At 46.7% G+C, this 21,327-nt stretch overlaps 1 protein-coding gene across 1 annotated transcript in view; it reads right to left on the bottom strand.

Moving 5' to 3' along the window:
• Positions 1-8,100: 8,100 nt before the first annotated feature.
• Positions 8,101-21,327, bottom strand: part of SDHB (succinate dehydrogenase complex iron sulfur subunit B) — an 18,031-nt gene continuing 4,804 nt past the window's right edge. Inside the window, exons 3-8 of the mRNA XM_060237912.1 lie at positions 19,681-19,766; positions 18,422-18,558; positions 14,724-14,840; positions 12,879-12,980; positions 10,281-10,403; positions 8,101-8,381 (exon numbers count right to left, since the gene is read on the bottom strand). Of these exons, the coding sequence (XP_060093895.1) occupies positions 8,304-8,381; positions 10,281-10,403; positions 12,879-12,980; positions 14,724-14,840; positions 18,422-18,558; positions 19,681-19,766 (643 nt within the window). The 3' untranslated portion in view covers positions 8,101-8,303. The remainder of the gene's footprint in view (positions 8,382-10,280; positions 10,404-12,878; positions 12,981-14,723; positions 14,841-18,421; positions 18,559-19,680; positions 19,767-21,327) is intronic.

The raw sequence follows: 21,327 nt of genomic DNA, 5'->3' as shown, positions 1-21,327 counted from the left end.
AATGTTTACAAAGCGGTTGTGATGACAACCCTCATTTACGGCTCCGAATCGTGGGTTTTATACCGTCATCACCTGCGACTCCTTGAGCGCTTTCATCAGTGCTGCCTTCGCACCATCCTCAACATCCACTGGAGTGACTTTGTGACCAACACTGAAGTCCTCAAGTGGGTGGAGGTTACAAGCATCGAGGCACTGCTGTTGAAGATGCAGCTGGGCTGGGCAGGGAATATTTCCAGGATGGAAAACCACCGCCTTCCCAAGATTGCCCTGTATGGCGAACTTTCCACCGGCCATCGAAATAGAGGGGCACCAAAGAAGAGGTACAAGGACTCCTTGAAGAAATCCCTTGGTACCTGTTGCATCAACCATCACCAGTGGTCTGACCTAGCCTCAGATCGCAAAGCATGGAGGCACACCATCCACCAGGCTGTCTCTTCCTTTGAGAACGCACGCATAGCTGGCCTTGAGGACAAAAGGTGATTGAGGAAGAATCGCACTGCTACAGCACCATCCCCAAATCAGACTTTTCCCTGCAGCCACTGTGGCCGGACCTGCCTGTCCCACATTGGTCTTGTCAGCCACCAGCGAGCCTGCAGCAGACGTGGACTACTGCACCTTTCTTAAATCTTTGTTCGCGAAGTAAAGCCGAGAGAGAGAGAATGATGAAACTAGTAATGTAGTTGCAAAATAGATCAGTTATCACATTTGAAATTTAAAATGTTGATTAAATGTACCCCAACAGAAGTAATAACCGTTGTAAAGATAATGCCTTAAAAATTATAATGAAGGGGATGTTGAGGAGAAATATTTTCTGTTTTATATACTCTACAATAACTAATTATCCAAATGAGACTCATGTAAAGAATGGATCTTACAATAACATGAGCAATTAGAGTCCTTAATTTCAGATGGTCTTTCTAGATTAGGTACACATGTTGGATTTGTAGCTTTTGTGTATATTCTTTGTATTATGGATATCTTTTTATTCTATTGAATAAATTTATATTTTTTAATTTTAAGAGCTTACTGTAACATAATGCAGAAATGAGATAAAGGCAGAAGACAATGCAGTAAAAGTGAAATGATCCATTCACTCAACACTGTCTGCAACAGACTGCAACCCTGTTTCCTGAAGAAGGCAACCTTTTGACTTGTTTCTCCTTCTTTCTCTATTATAGTTCTTGTCCCTTCATACAAATTCCTTCCTTGCACATATGCAAAATAATAACTAGGGGCGTCTTCCTGATCCCCTAGGGTTGCCAGGTCTCCTTGCCCATCCAATGGGGGGATTTGGGAGGGGTATTCCAGAGGTGGATGGGGATCTCACATAGGGATGCTCTGATATTTGCGTAAAACTAATTTTTTCCACTTCAAAATCATAAAGCTTGGCCAAATACTAGAGTGTCCCTGAGTGACATGCTTGCCACAATGACGGGGTGTGGTTTCAAAGCCCCCAAAAGTGGGACCTGGAGACTGGCAACTCTATGATACCTCCAGACAGGCTATTCCACAAGATGTTCTACATATTCCCAAACAATCATCTATCTACCTTGACATCTAATTTTTTTTAAATAAAGAATATAATTAAAAAAAACAATTTGGTGTATGATTTCATATCTGGATGTCTGTGTGTGGATTCCTGAGTCTCCTCCTGCTGGTGACTGCAGGTATCTTCTACATTTGTAATCCTTTCTTTAGTATGGTGTCTCAACCATTGTACTTTTTGTTCCCTCAGACATTCTTTCCCCTTCACTGGTAATTTGATGTCTTAGACAGTTTTCCATTTCTTTAATCCTTGAGCAGTTCCATTTTTGATAGATGTGTTCGTTATTTGATCTAATTGGGTTTCATAATTCCTAATCTTCCTTAAATCTTAATGACTATCGATGAAGACTACAACTGTGATTGTTGTTGCTCATGTTGTTGTTGTTATTAGTAATGAAATTAGGTCAATAGTTGAAAAGAAAGGATCCCTCTTGTTAACATCCTACATTCCTGGGTGTCCTACATATTCACTTCTATACTCAGCATGCTTCTAGACAATATCAGAGGAAGGGCAGTTTGTGATTCAACACCACAATGGCAGAATTTGTGCACAATCCACACAGCAGTCTGTGTTGACAATTGATATGTTAATATGCGAGAGTAGAATGAGTATGTTCAGAGCTTTTTGTAGCAGGAACTCCTTTGCATATTAGGCCATACACTCCTGATGTAGCCAATCCTCCTGGAGCTTAGTAGGCCCTGAACTAAGAGCCCTGTAAGCTCTTGGAGGATTGGCTACATCAGGGATGTGTGGTCTAATATGCAAGGGAGTTCCTGCTACAACAAAATCTCTGATGTTGCATCCAGCAGCATTCTTCCCTAAATCTTTTCAGAATATCCCATTACATTTCAGTTTATTCCACATCCTCTTTAAACAGCTTTTTTTTAAGTCTAGAACACAGGTGTCAAACGTCCGTACCATGGGCCAGAACTGGCCTGCCCAGAGCTTTATCAGGCCCCCGAGGCTCTATTCCCCCCTCCCCTCTTGTCCTCACCTTTGAAGCTCCAAGGCTGCCTTTTCTGCCTTGTCTTTGCAGGCTGCAGCACAGACAAAGCTGCAAGGAAAACATGGAATGGACTCTCCATCAAAGCTGTGGGGAGAACATGGGGTGGATTTTCTGTTATCTTTGTGCCCAGATATATATGGCCCAGGGACCTTTATGGAAGATCCATTCCACGTCTTCCTTGCAGCTTTGTGCTGCAATGTGCTTCAGTGGAGTGAAGATCAGTTTCCTTTCAGTGTTCCTTTATAGATAGCTGAAGCTCAGGCTTCCTGGAGTTGCATCCTTGCAAATAAAAGGTTGATGCTTTGAACTAGCTTGTCTCACTTAATGGACCTGACTTAGTGAGCACTCTAACCTGGGAACCATAGCCAAAGGGGTATATTGCACTGGAGAACTATAGCCAATCTGAGTAGACCCGTAGACTGGAGGAGGGGGGTTGGGGAGAGAAGCTTGTAATGCCATTTAATTGTTTTCCCAGGCTCAGAGCATTTTATATTTTTAGTTTCTGCTGTGATCCTTGTGTTTTTTCTTGATGTTTTATTTTTAAAATTGCATTGCAAAATCTCACTATACCCCCCATTTCCATTTTCAACAAAATATTGGAAGAGTTTCAAGCATGTTTGTATTTTAACTTTAAAAATAATATCTTTAACTGCTTTTGTCAGTATCCTTTAAAAAGTTTTGCCCAGAGCCCACATCCCAGCCCCAGACGCCGCCCTCTACCCAACCCCTCCGGGCTGAGAGAGGCCCCCCCCCATTGGCTTCTTGCACGCTGGTGAGTCACCCACCACACCTTCCTGCTCAGAGAGAATCCCACCCGGTATCCTGGCCCAAGCACAGAACCCCAAAGAAGCCTCCATGCGGGCGACTCCAGCCAAGAAGAAAGAGCTGGAGCTCCTTCAGCCCCAACCCAGTGTTAACAAACTCCCTTCTGGATCACCTCCTCATGCTGTAAATAAAGTCTGGGGATTGGTGAAGGGAGGAAGTGGAGGACAGGTGGGACAGCACTTTAAAGACAGTTTCACCCATGCACCAGGGAGGAAGAGCTCAGTTTGAAGGAACTGAAGTCTAGAGACAAAAAGGAGAAAGACTCCAAGGTAATGTTAACCTCCCTGCGACTGCAGCCTGAGTTGCAGCGTTCTGGCCTAAAAGCGCATCCCGGAGCCTCCGTTGCCTCCATCCACCAAGCCTGAACCCCAGGTACCGGACAGGTTATATCTCGGCTACCTCACATTACATTTTGTGACACATGACCCAGCCCCACAAAGTGTCAGATCCAGCCCTCCTAACAAATGAGTTCAACACCCCTGGTCTAGAGAGTAGCCTGTTGATAATTGTGAGCTCTCAGGAGGTTGCCTCCTGTTGAGATCTTCAGTCTCCCCCTTCAGCTCCTGCTTTGGATCCTGCCCAGTTTGGTTCAGTGGTTAAAAGCATGGATTCTAATCTGGAAAACTGGGTTTGATTTCCCACTCCTCTTTCACATGCAGCCAGCTTGGGTCAGCCACGGTTCTCTCAGAGCTCTTCCCTCAAGAGCAGAGCTCTCAGAGCTCTCTCATCCTCACCTACCTCACAGGGTGGGAAGTGAAGGAGATTGTAAGCCACTGTGAGATTCCTAGTGAAGGACGGTATAAATCCAGTCTCCTCCTCTTCTTCTTTGAAGCTTCATTATATTTTATTTAATCATTATCGGCCCACAGGACTGGGCCAAAGATCTCCCACTCTGGAGATTTTTGGCAGAAGATGGGAGCCATCTGTAAGGGGCACAGTAAGCGGCTGGGAATATGGTTTATGAATTTTCCTTCCATCATTTATTTATTTATTTATTTCTCGGATTTATATCCCACCCTCCCCACTGAAGCAGGCTCACGGCGGCTAAAACAATAAAACAGTTAGCAAACAATTCAAATTAACAATAATCAATACCGATTAAATAATTTTAAAACAGTTTAAAATGATTTAAAACAATTTTGGTGCTAGTGTTGATTCCATTAAATTCAGCGATGTTGGGCATCTACTTATACTGTAATTCAACTAAAGGCAAGTCGAAATAGAGTTGTTTTATAGGCCTTGCGGAACTGAGCAAGGTCCCGCAAGGCCCTTACTTCTTCTGGAAGTTGGTTCCACCAGTGGGGGCGGCAATTGAGAAGGCTCTTTCTCTGGTAGCCTTCAGTCTCGCCTCCCTCGGCCTGGGGATTGACAATAAATTCTGCGATCCAGATCTGAGTACCCTGTGGGGAGGGTACTATGTGTTTGAGCAGGACACCTTGGCTGCAGTCTCAGATTAAACAACAGTGTAAACGGACAAGCAATGTGTCTTATAGCATCCCCAGAAGCCTTATAATCATCTGAAATGAAAAGGGACTACAGGATGCCAAGTGCACATTCTATTATAGGGAGCAGGTGATAAGTAGGTGTACATTCCAGATATAAATAAAGACAGCAATTGGGCTTCTGGACCCACAAGGATATTTGAGTTTGCTGCAATGAATCATACACCTCCCCACACCTGCAGGAGCGCATCTTGGTAGACGAAATTTTCATTCTGCTTTTCCCTCATCTTCCTTTCAGGTCCTCTATGAACTTGGTAAATCTAGCAGAAAAACCCTGAGAAGAAGCTGAAGAAGCTATTACTGGGCATGCCTCGTTTACCCTTCTAGAGGCAGAGAGAAGAATTAGCTTTAACAGCTAATTCTTCTCTCTCTAGGTCCAGTTTGGGTAACAGAACGAATAAATGATTTACAAAACATTAAGATACAAGAATACTTGTCAGATCTTTAAAGACCACAACACCTCCAAAGCATATGCCACCTTCACCTTCACCTTGAAATTAAATATCAAATGTAGCCATTTCTATTCTATTCAGAACTAGATTCCACTGGATGACTATCTCTTTGATAACCAACACTTTACACAAATCAGTTATCTTGAATAACACAAAGACTTCCTTTGGACTTGTGGTGGAATGGGACTTCTCCAGCTTGCAGGCCTTGTTCCACCCTGCCCTCCAAGGTTTTCCCAACACTTGGAGAGGCTTTCTCTCTCTTTCTGGTAACTTGATGCCACAACCTGACCTTTGTAGGAATTGCCTGCTGGGAGGGTCAGTACTCCCAGCTTCTCTTCCAAGTTCTGAGGCCTTGCCTCTCTGTCTCCCAGTGCATGGTCATCACGGGGACTGTTTACTGCCTTATACGCCTCTGGAGGAATAGCCACTTGCCAACAGACTGTCTTCCTCCTGGTGTTCCTTTTAAAACAGTGTGTCCAAGGCAGTGGAGGCCTACGTGATACGGAGACCTACTCTCAACACCAAAAGTTAAAATGTTCACAAGCATACTTTTAGCACAGTAGAAGACTGAGTTCCAAAGAGCACTTCCTCCTCGCTCCCTGAGTTTTATCTCCCCCTTTTCCCCACCCACTGACCTGGTCAAATAAGTTTTTCTTGATGGTTCCAAAAATTTCCTTCCTGATGTCTTTCTAGTATTTAATTCCTCCAAATCTCTGTTCCCTGCTTGGGGGATAGAGCTTGGGCCACCCCTTTATCTTGCCTGCTAGATCTATTAGCATGTGTATGAAGGTGGGCTGAGGTATGTCTGGAAGGAAAGCAACTGAACTGACCTCCCCCCTTCCTGACTGCTTTCTGCCCAGACTAAAAAAAAAAATTAAAACATAGAGTGAAGGTTTTGCTCATTTCAATCCTCCAAAGAAAAAAATAATTTCTTCACAGGTGTATTTAACAATACCTTTTTTTTTAGGAGACAAAATCTTGTAGTACTTAATTAGATACAAAGTAATTTTCCAAAACCATTTTGGGATTTAAGTAAAATTATTTAAGTTTCAGAGGTACACCATTTTGATCTGCAGTAGAACAGCCCTATTTGAGTCCAGTAGCATCTTGGATATCAACAAGATTCTGGGAGTGTAGGTTCTAAAACAACTAGTCTTCAGCACAATCTCAGTCACACCTGAACCTAGCAAAATCCTCTCTGGGACTTATTTAGGATGTTTCCTGTCCCAGGTTATGAAACTGCCTGCTGAAACCACTCCAGCCCCTGAACCCTCTCACATTCACAGTGAGGAAAAACCTCACAAAAATGGCACCTCGAGAGATGTGTGGTTTGAGAGGCCCCTTCCCTAGGCCAGAAAGGATAACCATCCCTGAGGCAAATAAAATGCCCACTTCTTCCTCAGTGATGCCCCCAAGACCCTCACCCTACAGGGACTCACATTTTTGTCATGGCTTGTTACTCCATTTTGTACATGTGTATATCACAGTGTAGGCCAGCAAATATTAGAAAGAGCCTGAATCAAAGTGATCACATCCTGTGAGGAAAGGCTGAGAGATTTGGGAATGTTCAGTCTGGAGAAGAGGAGGTTGACGGGGGGACAGGACTGCTCTCTTTAAGTATTGGAGGGGCTGTCACTTACAGGAGGGCAGGCAGCTGTTCCTGTTGGAAGCTGAGAAGACTTGCAAGTTGCAATCAAGGGCTTTCAACAGCGTTGGGAACCCACAGGGTTCACCCTGAACATATGAAGCTGCCTTCTACTGAATCAGACCCTTGGTCCATCAAAGTCAGTATTGTCTTCTCAGACTGGCAGCGGCTCTCCAGGGTCTCAAGCTGAGGTTTTTCACACCTATTTGCCTGGATCCTTTTTTGGAGATGCCGGGGATTGAACCTGGGACCTTCCGCTTCCCAAGCAGATGCTCTGCCACTGAGCCACCGTCCCTACCCTGGGACTCCTTGACAACCGAGTATCTGTGAAGAGGGGAAGTTTTTCCTTCCTGGAGGTTTCCGGCAGTGACCAGAAGCATGGCTTACACGTTTCCTTCCACCTCTCTGATTCTATGATTATATATCCATGAACGAGACACCTGAGCTGCAACCTGAGATTAAACGACAGTGTAAATGAGCAAAACAATGGGTTCGAGAACATCCTGATGGGGCTTATAACCATCCGAAATGAAAGGGGACTGCAGAACGCCAAGTACACATTTTATTACATGGGGAAGGAAATAGACAGGTATGTGTGCAGGAAGTAAATGAAAAAAGAGATCAGGCCTAAGGCACCACGAGGAGATCTGAGTTTTGTACGGATGAATGATAACCTCCTCCCCTCCAAAACCTCCTCAAAAGCAACCCTAACCTGGATAGCCCAATCTCGTCAGATCGTGGAAGCTAAGCAGGGCCGACTCTGGCAAGTACTCGGATGGGAGACCTCTTTGAAGAAGATATTGCATTTATATCCCGCCCTCCACTCCGAAGAGTCTCAGCGGCTCACAGTCTCCTTTCCCTTCCTCCCCCACAACAGACACCCTGTGAGGTGGGTGGGGCTGGAGAGGGCTCTCACAGCAGCTGCCCTTTCAAGGACAACCTCTGCCAGAGATATGGCTGACCCAAGGCCATTCCAGCAGTTGCAAGTGGAGGAGTGGGGAATCAAACCCGGTTCTCCCAGATGAGAGTCCGCACACTTAACCGCTACACCAAACTGGCTGTCTAGGGGAGAGAAACAGAGTACTAGCCTAGGGCTAGGGGAGAGAAACAGAGCGAGGCAGAGATATTGGTCCAATCCTTCTAATCAAAGTAGCGTTTTAATTAATTAGTTACAATGTCCAACATGCAAGCCTGTCTATGGAGAAAAGAAACAAATCACACGAGAATGGCAGGGTCTCTCCCTCCAAACCCCACCAAGGCTTCAGATATAAGTTATTCCCAGCAAAGGGGTATGTGCGTATGACGAAGCGGAGGCCCCCGTGCCGACTTATGCTCTGGCTGCCTTCTCCTTGTAGGTGGCCATCATCTTCTTGATTTCAGCAATGGCTTTTCCGGGGTTCAGCCCCTGGAAGAGAAAAGCAGGTTTCGGAGCTGCCAACGGTGGGGAAATCACAGCAGCTTCGCTTGGCAGGTGAGAGACATGGAACAAATTCTGTGGCGGGGACGATTCACGAAGAGACTGGGAAATAAAAGCTGTATTTGCTTCGCTGATGCCCCACCTTTCTCCACGACAGGGACCCAAAGTGGCTAACGTTGTTCCCCCCTCAGTTTTATCCTGTGAGGTAGGTTAAACTGAGTCTGGGTGACTGGCCCAAGGTCACCCACAGCAAGTTCTCTGTGGCAAAATAGGGAGTCTAACCTGGGTCTCCCAGATCTTAGTCTGACACTCGTAACTAGTATAACCAGGGCTTTTTTGTTGTAGTGGGAACTCCTTTGCATAATAGGCCACACCTCCCTGATGTAGCCAATCCTCCAAGAGCTTACAGGACTCTTCGTACAGGGCCTACTGTAAGCTCCAGGAGGATTGGCTACATCAGGGGTGTGTGGCCTAAAATGCAAAGGGGTTTCTGCTACAAAAAAAAAAGCCCTGAGTATAACCACATTGTTTGTAACATAATGCCCTAAAACAGATCTCTAGTGAGGTCACTTTCGAAGGCTGCGTACGATTCTGCTCGCTCATCTGAAAAAAGGACAGATTCAGGATGGACAGAAGTTAATACTTCTTTACACAAAGAGCGATTAAAATGTGGCATTCATTGCCAGAAGATAGAGCAATGGCCACAGGAATAAACAGCTTTAAAAGACAGATTCATGGAGGAGAGGTCTATCAGTGGCTACTAGCTATGGTGACGGAGGGGAACCTCCGCATTCAGAGGCATCAGTCCTCTGAATCCCAGAGCCAGGAGGCAACCTCAGGGGAAGGCCTCGGCCTCTTTCCCCTATTGCTGGCTGTCCAGAGGAACTGGCTGACCACTGTGAGACACAGAATGCTGGACTAGAGGGACCACTGGTCTGATCCAGCAGGGCTCTTAGGATACTGGATACGTTCATGAGGTTGGAGCACCTTGCCTAAGGACACACACCACCAGCCTACCTCACGAGAAGGACAGCCATATTAGTCTGTAGCAGAATCAAAGAGCGAGAGCCTAGCATAGGGGTGGCCAAACTGCGGCTCGGGAGCCACATGTGGCTCTTTTAGTCATATTGTCTCGAAGCCCCCACTGCCCCATCAGCTGGCTTGGAGAAGGCCTTTCGCTTTTAAAATCACTTCTCCAAGCTAAGCCAGGCAGCGACTTGGAGCACTTAAAAGTTAAAGTTGCTTTCTTTCCACTTCTCTCTCCGTCCCCCATCTATTTTCCTTCCTTCCTTGCTTCCATGTTGCAGCTCTCAAATATCTGACGTTCATGTCTAGTGGCTCTCAAATATCTGACATCTATTCCATGTGGCTCGTACGTTAAGCAAGTTTGACCACCCGTGGTCTAGTCGCACCTTAAAGGCTAACAAAATTCGTGGCAGGGGAGGAGCTTCCGCGAGTCAACGCTCACTTCTTCAGGCGCCTTCAGCTATCTGAGGAAGGGAGCCACGGCTCACAAAAGCTCATCCCCTGCCACAAATGTTGTTCGTCTTTAAAGTACTACTGGACTCTTCCCGACAAGGTTACTGAGAGGGTAAAACAGAGAAGAAGAGAATCACATGAACTATCCTGGGCTCAGAGGCGGAAGGGCAAGATAAAAAAATGAACTGACAGAAAAAAGTTTCTCTGAGCTGAAACAGCAAGAAAGAAACCTGCCTGATGCATTTGCTGACCCCAGGGAAGGGGTGGGGGGGGGGCGAGGGAACGTCACTTCTGTCTGAATTAAACTGCTGGAGGCTGCAGTTTGACACAGCTCTGCCCGTGAAGGGGAAACAAGAGGGTACCAGGACAGCACCCCAGGAGCCAGAAGGCAGAGAATGGGGTACTCACCTTGGGGCAGGTCCTTGTACAGTTCATGATGGTGTGGCAGCGGTAAAGAGAGAAGGGATCTTCCAGCTGCGCCAGCCGCTCTTCCGTGTAGTCGTCCCGGGAGTCAATCATCCAGCGGTAGGCCTGGGGAAACGGGACACAGATGAGCTTAAGGGATGAATACAAAGAACTCCCCATTTCCTCACTCTCCCAAAATACTAGAACTTGAGGGGGTCCAGTGGAAGCAATAGGCGGCAGATTCAGGACAGAAAAAAGGAACGCTTCTTTATGTAGCGAGTGACTGAAATGTGGAATTTGCTGTCAGAAGAGAAAGAGGAAGAAGAAAGAAGAAGGAGGGAGGAGGAAGAGGAGGAGGAGGAGGAAGAAGAGGAGGAAGAGGAAGAAGAAATTGGATTTATACCCCACCCTTCGCTAGCCAAAGGAGTCTCAGAGTGGCTTACAAATCTCCTTTCCCTCCCCCTCCCCACAACAGACACCCTGGCTATGAGGTAGGTGGGGCTGAGAGAGCTCTGACAGAAACTGCTCTTGAGCAGAACAGCCCTGAGAATTTGTGGCTGACCCAAGGTCACATCAGCAGGTGTACGTGGAGGAGTGGGGAATCAAACACGGTTGAATCCACGCAGTGAACCACTACACCAAACTGAATGAACAGCTTTCGGAGAGGGTGAGACAGAGTAAAATGTTGGATGGAACTTTTTTTCATATGTGATGGACATGCAATAAAGCAAAAAGGTATTGGGAAAAAAATCCATCAAAAAATGCAGAATATTTTAAAGATTAAATTTCCCATGGAGGCTAAGAATATGCTATTAGGCATGCTGCCTAACAATTTGTCAATAATTTTGGAAGAGATATTTAGATAGCAGCTAGAATTATTTATACAGCAAAATGGAAAGAAGATATTTGCCCACATTTAGAAAAAAATTTGGAGTATGCAGAGATGGCAGAACTAGCATCTTATCTGAGAAACAGACCAGTTACAAAATCTGAAGACAGATGGAGTGTGTGTTATTAGTTTGGAAACAGGAGACAAATCTAGAACGAGAAGTAGTTTAAAAAATTGTATGTAAATGCACTACGCTGAAGGACAATGAGAAGTAGTTCTAAATGTTAAAGACTGAATAAAATTTATCCCAACAAAAGTTATTTTTATTGTATTTCATAGACAATGCTTTAAAAACTCTCTTATGTAATGAAGGGGGATATTGCAGAGACAACATTTTCTATTTTTTATGATACAGAATTACTTTTTATTCCCTGTATCTTCTTTTATAATCTGTTTGTCTTAAAGATAAAATGTAGCCCAAAACAGGGTTTATGTAGATCCAAGAGGGTAGCCATGTGGGTCTGAAGCAATGTGACAAAGTTAGAACTCAACAGCACCTTTAAGACCAACAAAGTTTTACTCCAGCTGTGAGCTTTTGTGTACATGTGCACTTTGCCAAACAGTGCGGTTCATGGAGGATGTCTATCAGCGGCTCCTAGCCATGGGGACTGAGGGAACCTCCATATTCAAATCCTCTGAATCCCAGAGCCAGGAGGAAACATCAGGGGAAAGCCTTGGCTTCTATGCCCTGTTGGTGGACCTCTAATCTAACTGGTTGACCACTGGATGCGGCCGCAGATGGACCACTGGTCTGGTGCAGCAGGGATGTTCTTAGTCCCACTTTCGAGGTGGCTTACAAAAAAATCCCCGCTTTAAGCAACGAACGACGTGATTTCCATGGGATGGCAATAAGTGTTCAGGCAGAGTGTGCCTCCCTTTCGCCTCCCCCCACCTCCCGTCTGCAAAGGCCGGCACATCACCAGCACCGTATAAACTGGGCGTGGGCCAAGGCAGCTGAGTGCCAGACCCTTCCAGGATTTGATCAGAAGGCAGCTGATGCAGCCGCCCTTCAGAAACTAAGCCGGACAGGCTTGGCCACATCTCCCAACAAGGGACTCCCCCTGAGAGCCAGTTTGGTGCAGTGGTTAAGTGCGTAGACTCTTATCTGGGAGCACTGGGTTTGATTCCCACTCCTCCACTTGCAGCTGCTGGAATGGCATTGGGTCAGCCATAGCTCTCTCAAGAGTTGTCCTTGAAAGGGCAGCTACTGTAAGAGCTCTCTCAGCTGCATCTACCTCACAGGCAATGTTCCCTCTAAGCTGCAGTCTTGTGAGCAAAAATTCCACTTTGTGAACTCCTGGCGTTAAAGCTGTGAGCTCCTGCATAAATTATTGTGCTCTGGGGTCATCCTTCCTGAGCTGAGACAAAAATGTGTGAGCTGGAGGCTAAAAATCTGTGAGCTAGCTCACGCTAACTCAGCTTAGAGGCCACGCTGCTCACGGGGTGTCTGTTATGGGGGTGGGGGGAGGTAAAGGAGATTGCAACTGCTCTGAGACTCTGAGTGAAGGACGGGACATAAATCCAATATCATCTTTTTCAAAGTCACTGCCCAGAGTCCTATGGCAGAAGGAAAGTGGTGTTGTAAAAGAATAAATAAAATTCGATTTCGTTGTTCCCTCTTCTCAAAGCTGAATGCTGCAGAATGTGAGTGAGGACTGCAGAAACAGGAGAACAGGCATCCATTCCTCCCCCCCCCCCCCAGTTCTTCTTACCTGCATGAGCACGGCGGGGCCCAGGTACTTGTCTGCGTTCCACCAGTAACTGGGGCAGCTGGTGCTACAGCAGGCACACAGGATGCATTCGTACAGCCCGTCCTGTCAGGGGACGGCAGAGAAGGGGATACTTGGTCAAAAGGAACCAGGAAGCCGTTTCAAGACTGGTTTTGCTCCTCAGCGGATAAGCAATTAGCTGTCAGCAGGGCGGGTGTGTGGGAGTCAGCAAACTAGGCAATTGCCTAGGGCGCCAGCTCCTGGCGGGGGCGGCGAGCGGGCACCCCCTTCCCGCTCACGCCATCCCTGAGCCTCCCAGCTTGTTTTTTCTCAGCTCTGAGGGACCGGAGGAGCTCCCCTGATCCCTCAGAGCTGAGAAGGAACGGCATTTCCCTTCCCCAGCACCCTTCGAGGGTGAAGGGAAGGGCCAAGTGATCTGGCCCTGCTTGGAGGGTCAAGCGGGGGGGGCGTTTGCTCCTCAAGAGGAGCCCTTCATGCAAACAGGGCTCAATTTCGGCGGCGCTGAAGGCCCTCCCCCCCCCCCCCCCCCCAGAGGGTGGGGAGCGGAGCCTTGTCTGGGGCGGCAAGAACCCGAGCACTGGCCCTGGCTGTCAGCACGGGGCAAGTTGTGAGGCATTCTGTCAGGAGAACAGGGAAGCCAGTTGAGGGGGGCAGGGAGGAGATCCTTTCACATCACATCATCTCATCTCCTGCCCGATTGTGTTAAGTGGAGATGCCAGGGACTGAACCTGGGACCTTCTGCAGGTCAAGCAGAAACCATGTATTATGCCGGAGTTTGGGATTTCTTCTCAACCCCTCCTTGATAAAGTCTCTTTGAAACGGAGGATTACTGAGGCTGCATCTCCGTAGGAGGAGGCATGAGAGGTTCCTTGCCCATAGGAAGAATGGACATGTCAGCACTACACGCACTTTCTGTCTTTCGAGTCTGGAATTTGGATGCACTTTAAGGACTTCATTCCGTTCTTATATGTGTTTATGAATTGAAATGTTGAAGTTGTGGGTTGAGGTTGTGGTTCTAAGAGGTGGAAGTCTAAATTTTAATTGTTCTTAAACTGTTTTGATTGTTTTATTATGTTGGAAGCCGCCCTATGCCCACTGTGGGGAAAGGGGGGGGGGGCCTATAAATCTATGGAAATAAAATAAATAATTAATTAAATATAAGAGTCATTGTTACACTATATGGGTGGTATTTTTGATTAGTCACGGCTTTGGTGTGTTGCTTTATTCTCTGTCTGCAACTCGCCTAATTTTTGTTTTCAGGACTTTGGAAGACAGCTGCGAGGGTCAGGAGTTTAGCGGAGGTGTTCTGAATTGACCAGAGAGAAGAAGCAACAGCAATTTTGGGATACTGGCAGGGGTGGAATTCTAGCAGAAGCTCCTTTGCATATTAGGCCACACGCCCCTGATGTAGCCAATCCTCCAAGAGCTTACGAGGCTGTTTTTTGTAAGCTCTTGGAGGATTGGCTACATGAGGGGGGGTGGCCTATTATGCAAAGGAGCTCCTGCTAGAATTCCACCCCTGGATACTGGTATCCCCTCCCACAGACATGTGCCGATCAGTGTTCCCTCTAAACTGAGTTAGTGTGAGCTAGCTCACAGATTTTTAGCCTCCGGCTCACACATTTTTGTCTTAGCTCAGGAAGGATGACCCCAGAGCACACTAATTCATGCAGCAGCTCACAACTTTCATGCCAGTAGCTCACAAAGTAGAATTTTTGCTCACCAAGACTCTGCAGCTTAGAGAGAACACTGGTGCTGAGCCCAGAGGACAATAAAATAACTGGGGATGGGGGGGAAACAGAATTGGAAGAAATGAGAGAAAATTACCAGCTTTTCCCGCTCTTCTATGGACTGGAGGTATTGCTCTTTGCCCTGTTTGGACTCGTCCTTCTTTTTCAAATAAGGCTGGATCGCTTTGTACTGGGCATAGAAGTTGCTCAAATCCTTTTTTAAAAGGAGAGAAAGAGAGACCAAAAGGGATTAATCAAGAGGAAACGCATCTCTGCTCCAAAAGTAACTGTCTTGTGGGATTTAGACATATGGGATTAGTGAAATGAACACAGATACACCAGAAAGACAGATCCCAGCCTCCAAAGGATCATTGCTGTTCTGCAGTACAAGATTCTCTTGACAGCACAAGAGAAGGGGCAAACACCCTACCCAAAACTGGAATTTGATACCTGAAAAGTTGAAAGTTAAAAAGAATTAAATAAAATATATCTTTAGCAAAACTGTGCACTTAAAATAATTCATCCCCCCCCAAAACTGAGACTACCTTTTTGGCTAAAATGAGTCTGGTTTGATTTCATTAATTTTTTGTTTCCAAGCAGTGCTGCTAATAGTATCCTGCCTTGTTTGTAATGCACAGCATCATTCATGATATATTTTGTTCAATCCAGAGAGTGATTAAAATGTGGCATTCACTCCCACAGGATATACTGATGGCCACAGGAGTCAAAAGATTTAAAAGGGGATTGGATAGATTCATAGAGGAGAAGTCTATCACTGGCTGCTAGCCATAGTAACTGAGGGGAACCTCCACATTCAGAGGCACTAAACCTTGGAATCCCAGAGCCAGGAGGCAACCTCAGCGGAAGGCATCAGCCTCTGTGCCCTGTTGTTGGCCATTCAGAGGAACTGGTTGGCCACTGTGTGAGACAGGATGCTGGACTAGATGGACCCACTGGTCTGATCCAGGGGTGTTCTTCTTATGTTCTCATATATTCTTGTACCCTAAGAATTTTCCTGACATCAGCAATTCAGCATCCCGGGGTGGGGTGGGGGTGTGTCTCTCTAATCCTCACGATTCCGGAGGAATAACGACATGAAAATTGACTGGCTGTGACTGAAGAGGTCTCAAAAACAGATCAATACTTCGGGGATGGGGGCAGAGACAGCCCAGAAATAAACTATGTGGTCAGAGCCAGCTAATGCCAGGTCACAAAACCCCCTCTTGCTTGGAACAAGTGTCCTAAATGGGCTGCTGTTTGACTTTAGAACAAAAGCTTGTCCACGTTGCAAACAGTCAGTCCCTAGATGGGCAGATTCAAGTATCCAGTGCAAGGACCTGCAGCAGAGATATGCCTCACAAGCCCTGCTCCCTGCGCCCCCATCTTTGGAGGTGAGGCTGATGGTAATCAGAGAGCTAGGATCAGGGCTTCTTTTGTAGCAAGAACTCCTTTGCATATTAGGCCACACCCTCCTGATGTAGCCAATCCTCCGGGGGCTTACAGTAGGTCCTGTACTGAGCCCTGTAAGCTCTTGGAGGATTGGCTACATCAGGGGCGTTAGGCTTAATATGCAAAGGAGTTCCTCCTACCAAAAAAGCCCTGGTTATTTGATTGAGGCTGATATCCATGGAAACCCTTGAGTTTACAGTAGGCCCTCTAAAAAGGGCACTGTAAGCTCCAGGAGGATTGGCTACATCAAGGGTGTGTGGCCTAATATGCAAAGGAGTTCCTGCTACAAAAAAAAGCCCTGGATAGGATGCTCTTTTATAGATTGTAATTTAATGGTTTGCAAGTATGTTTATCTCAATTTACAGATTGTTTTATTGAAAGCTGTGAGCCCTATGACCAAGAGGACAGGTAAGGTACAAGTCTAAAAATAAATTTAAAAATAAAAGAGATAGTGCTTTTTTAGTAGTGGCACCTCACCTTAGAATCATAGAGTAGGAAGGGACCTCCACAGTCATCTAGTCCAACCCCCTGCACAATGCAAGAAACTCACAAATACCTCTGCCTAAATTCACAGGATCTTCATTGTCATCAGATGGCCATCCAGCCTCTGTTTTAAAACCTCCGGGGAAGGAGAGCCCACCACCTCCCGAGGAAGCCTGTTCTACTGAGGAATCGCTCTAACGGTCAGGAAGTTCTTCCTAATGTTGAGCCGGAAACTCTTTTGATTTAATTTCAACCTGCTGGTTCTGGCCTTCAGAATGCCTTTCCTCCATTGCTTTCTTTTAGGTACCAGGGAAACGTTTCTTTTCACACAGGCTTTTAATCAGGGAGTCGCTTTAAAACAAATAGTCTGGAAACTGTTATTTAAAGCAGTCCGTGATCTGTACTTACGGTCTATGTATGTTATAGTGGGCTAGGCTTCTGATGTTTGTTTTTACTTAATAATTTTTAATGTTTTGTTTCCACTATTTTTTCATTTTGTAAGTTACCTCAAGGCCTAGCCTTTCTGGCCGGGGCCTGCCCAATCTCATCAGATCTCAGAAGCTGAGCAGGGTGGGCCCTGTTGAGGCCTTGAATCCAGGCGGAGTCAGACAATGGCAAACCAGCTCTCGGCTCTCTTCCTTGAAAACCCCACCAGAGGGCGCCATAAGCCAACAGCGATAATAATTTAAAAATGAAAATATATTTAATGCATATTTCTCACACGTGGTGGGTGGCGGCTGTCATATCCAAGAAGGGCATTTCTGTCAGTTGGTTTTCTGTACAAACTGAAAGATCAGTAGGATCTTTAAATGTCCAAATTAACAAACAATCTAAATTGTGAATTCTTTATAAAGACACATCATACGTAGTATATGTTCATGCTGCTTTGGTTTTCTCAATAACAACTTGTTATGACTTGCACTCCTGTACATGCTCTGTGAAAATGCCCTGTGTTTTATCAATTTTTAAAGTTGCGCATTAAATGTATTTTTTTTCCATTAGATTGCTCCTGACAAAACTGCATGCAAATGCCTATGGGTTGTATAACTATTAAATTTCCATCACCCTCTGCACCATTTTGTTTCTTCTTCTTCGACTTAGGGAGGGACCCTGACCCGGAAGGCCTAGGTGGGCCCCGTAGGATCGTCAAGGCAGGAAACCAACAGAGGTGGCTTGCCATTGCCTGCCTCTTCACAGTGACTCTGGATTTCGGTGGTCTCCCATCCAAGCATTAACCAGGGCTGACCCTGCTTAGCTTAAGAACATAAGAGAAGCTATGTTGGATCAGGCCAACTTTGTGTCACACAGGGGCCAAAAAAACCAGGCACCGTCAGGAGGCCCATCAGTGGGGCCAGGACACGAGAAGCCCTCCCACTGTTGCCCCCCCCCCCCCCCCCAGCACAAAAAAATACAGAGCATCACTGCCCCAGACAGAGAGTTCCAGCAATACCCTGTGGCTAATAGCCACTGATGGACTTCTGCTCCACAGGAGAGCCAGTTTGGTGTAGTGGTTAAGTGTGCAGACTCTTATCTGGGAGAACCGGGGTTTGATTCCCCACTCCTCCCCTTGCAGCTGCTGGAATGGCCTTGAGTCAGCCATAGCTTTCACAGGAGTTGTCCTTGAAAGGGCAGCTTCTGGGAGAGCTCTCTGAACCCAGCCACCTCACGGGGTGTCTGTTGTAGGGGAGGAAAGTACAGGAGATTGTAAGCCACTCTGAGAGAAGGGCGGGGTATAAACCTGCAGTCTTCTTCTTCTTTATCCAATCCCCAACTTGAGGAGACTGGGCCCGCCTAGGCCTTCCAGGTCAGGGTCCCTCCCTATAGCCCTTTCCCGAAGCCACAACGCCAAAGCCAGAAACGTACCGGGACGAGGTCTTTCACCACGTACATGTGGGGGAGAGGGTAGATTTTGGAGACCTTGCTGAGGTTGGTGTCGATTCTCCTGGTGCAGGCCAAGGTGTTCCCTCCGTTAATATTCATGGCGCAGGAGCCGCAAATGCCTGCAGGAGGGAGAAGCAGACCGGCTTGTGGGAACAGAGTCGGGGCGACTGGAGTTCAGAAGGGCGCTCAGTGCCTCTCCTTCTGATTGCCTTCACACCAGCCAAAGGAAGCCTCATCTTATTCCGTTTCTATTCTGCCTTTCCTCCAAGGTGCTCAGGGGCGGCAGAGGCTTTTCTAGCTTCCTTTTAAGCATCACAACAATCCTGTGAGGTAGGCCAGCTTGAAAGAAACAGTGGACGGCTACAGCCATCCAATGAGTTTCTATGGCATGTGTGGGGATTGGAACCCAGGTCTCCGGGAGCCCAGTCTGACACTTCCCACCACATGACGCTGGCTCTCCCTGTCAGGTCAAAGCTTTGCAGAAAAAAAAGTAAGAGACATTTCCTTTCTGGGAACACTACTTGAAACATCCCTCAGCTCAATTAAATTTAAGAGGAGAGCACAAATGGTTTCACCAGCCCATGTGGTGTAGCAGCCAAGAGAAGAAGCTAGGATCCCCAGTTCAAACCTTGTCTCTGTTTGGTGTAGCCAGTTTGGTGTAGTGGTTGAATGTGAGGAGCCTTATCTGGGAGAACTGGATTTGATTCCCAACTCCTTCACTTGCAGCTGCTGGGATGGCCTTGGGTCAGCCATAGCTCTGGCAGAGGTTGTCCTTGAAAGGGCAGCTGCTGGGAGAGCCCTCTCCAGCCCCACCCACCCCACAGGGCATCTGTTGTGGGCGAGGAAAGTAAAGGAGATTGTAAGCTGCTCTGAGACTCTGATTCAGAGAGAAAGGCAGGGTATAAATCTACGGTCTTCTTCCCCAAACTTGCCCTGAAACTGAGCTCGCTTTTAGCCTCCACCCCTCCCCACAATCTCTCCCAACCAACCTGGGCTGACAGCTCCCCAGAAACAGAGGGCAACAACCAGTGTTCCCTCTAAGCTGAGCTAGTGTGAGCTAGCTCACAGATTTTTAGCCTCCAGCTCAAAAGATTTTTGTCTTAGCTCAAGAAGGATAACTGCAGAGCAAACTAATTTCCGCAGCGGCTCACAACTTTAATGCCAGTAGCTCACAAAGTAGAATTTTTGTTCACAAGACTCTGCAGCTTAGAGGGAACACTGGTGACAACCCAGCAGCTCACCTTCTCGACAGGACCTACGGAAAGTCAACGTGGAGTCCATCTCATTTTTGATTTTGATTAAGGCATCGAGAACCATAGGCCCGCATCTGAAAAGAGAAAACACCCGGCCGATCGGTGCTCGCTATGCGCCTTGAGACTTCTCTCTCATTCCCCCCTCCCCCAGTTTCTATAATCGACAACTGGCAAAGCCAATATAAATTTTGTAAAAACAAACAACTGCAACAAGAAGCACGTCACTAGCAGCAAGCTTGCACATTCCTCGTCTCAAGGAAGGAAGGGCACACATGCGATCGCTTCTTTACATTCCAAGCCACCAGTTGATCACCTGGCTGGAAGATTTCATGGTGTGATGGCTTCTTTGGGGAAGCACAGAGCTCTGCAGGGCGCAGGGGCCTAATCCGGTGTGCTTCTACAATCCAGCATGCCCTACGGGTGGCTCTTCTTAAGGACAATAATTATCGTAATGCATTGTGTGTAGAATAGCCAGAAGATCCTAAGGTTGTCTGGCAGGCAAAAGTTCTAGCTTTTTTTAGCTTTACGCAGTACTAGGTGGTGAGCTAAACCTTTTTTTTTAGGCAAGAGACGTTTCAGAGGTGGATTGTCATTGCCAGCTTCCGTATCAATCACAGCCGTGGTATTCTTTGGAGATCGCCCTTCCAAATACTAGCCAAAGCCGATTCTGCTTAGCTCCCGAGATCTGACGAGATCAGGCTAGCTTGGGCTATCCAGGTCCGGGATTCTGCTTAGGGGAGGGATGGTGGCTCAGTGGTAGAGCATCTGCTTGGTAAGCAGAAGGTCCCAGGTTCAATCCCTGGCATCTCCAAAAAAGGGTCCAGGCAAATAGGTGTGAAAAATCTCAGCTTGAGACCCTGGAGAGCTGCTGCCAGTCTGAGGAGACAAGACTGACTTTGATGGACTGAGGGTCTGATTCAGTAAAAGGCTTCTTCATATGTTCATATGTTCAGGGATAAAGTGGAGAACGGAAGCTGGCTGCCCCCAAGCACCATAGAGGAAAGGCAGGATAAAAGTTGACAGATTCATTTAATTATATTCCGTAAATCCCACCAAAATGATCACAGCTGTTTCGAACAGTTTCAGAGGGCAGCCATGTTCGTCTGCAGTAAGAGAACAAGATTCAAGACCAACCGAACCTGAGAGCCTGTTTGGCGTAGTGGTTAAAAGCGGTGCAGTCTAATCTGGAAAACTGGGTTTGATTACCCACTCTTCCACATGCAGCCAGCTGTGTGACCTTGAGTCAGTCACTGTTCTCTCAAGAGCAGTTCTCTGAGAGCTCTCTCAGCCCCACCTACCTCACAGGATATCTGTTGTGGGGAGAGGAAGGGAAAGGAGATTGTAAGCCACTCTGAGACTCCAATCTCTTCACTTCTTCACCTTAGAGACCAACAAGATTGGGGGGAGGGAAGGGAATCCTGTAGCACCTTTATGACCAAAAAAGTTTAATTCTGAGGACACAAGAATGTACACCTAGAATCAAATTTTGTTGGGCTTAAAGGTGCCACTGGACTCCGACTTTGTTCTATTGCTTCAGATCAACAGAGCTACCCACCCAAATCTATCCTCATGGAAGATTTGGGGGAGGAGTATAAGAAGATGATGATATTGCATTTATATCCTGCCCTCCACTCC

The sequence above is a fragment of the Heteronotia binoei genome, chromosome 5 (assembly GCF_032191835.1).
Source record: "Heteronotia binoei isolate CCM8104 ecotype False Entrance Well chromosome 5, APGP_CSIRO_Hbin_v1, whole genome shotgun sequence".
Lineage (NCBI taxonomy): Eukaryota > Metazoa > Chordata > Lepidosauria > Squamata > Gekkonidae > Heteronotia > Heteronotia binoei.
This window is presented reverse-complemented; position numbering and strand designations above follow the sequence as displayed.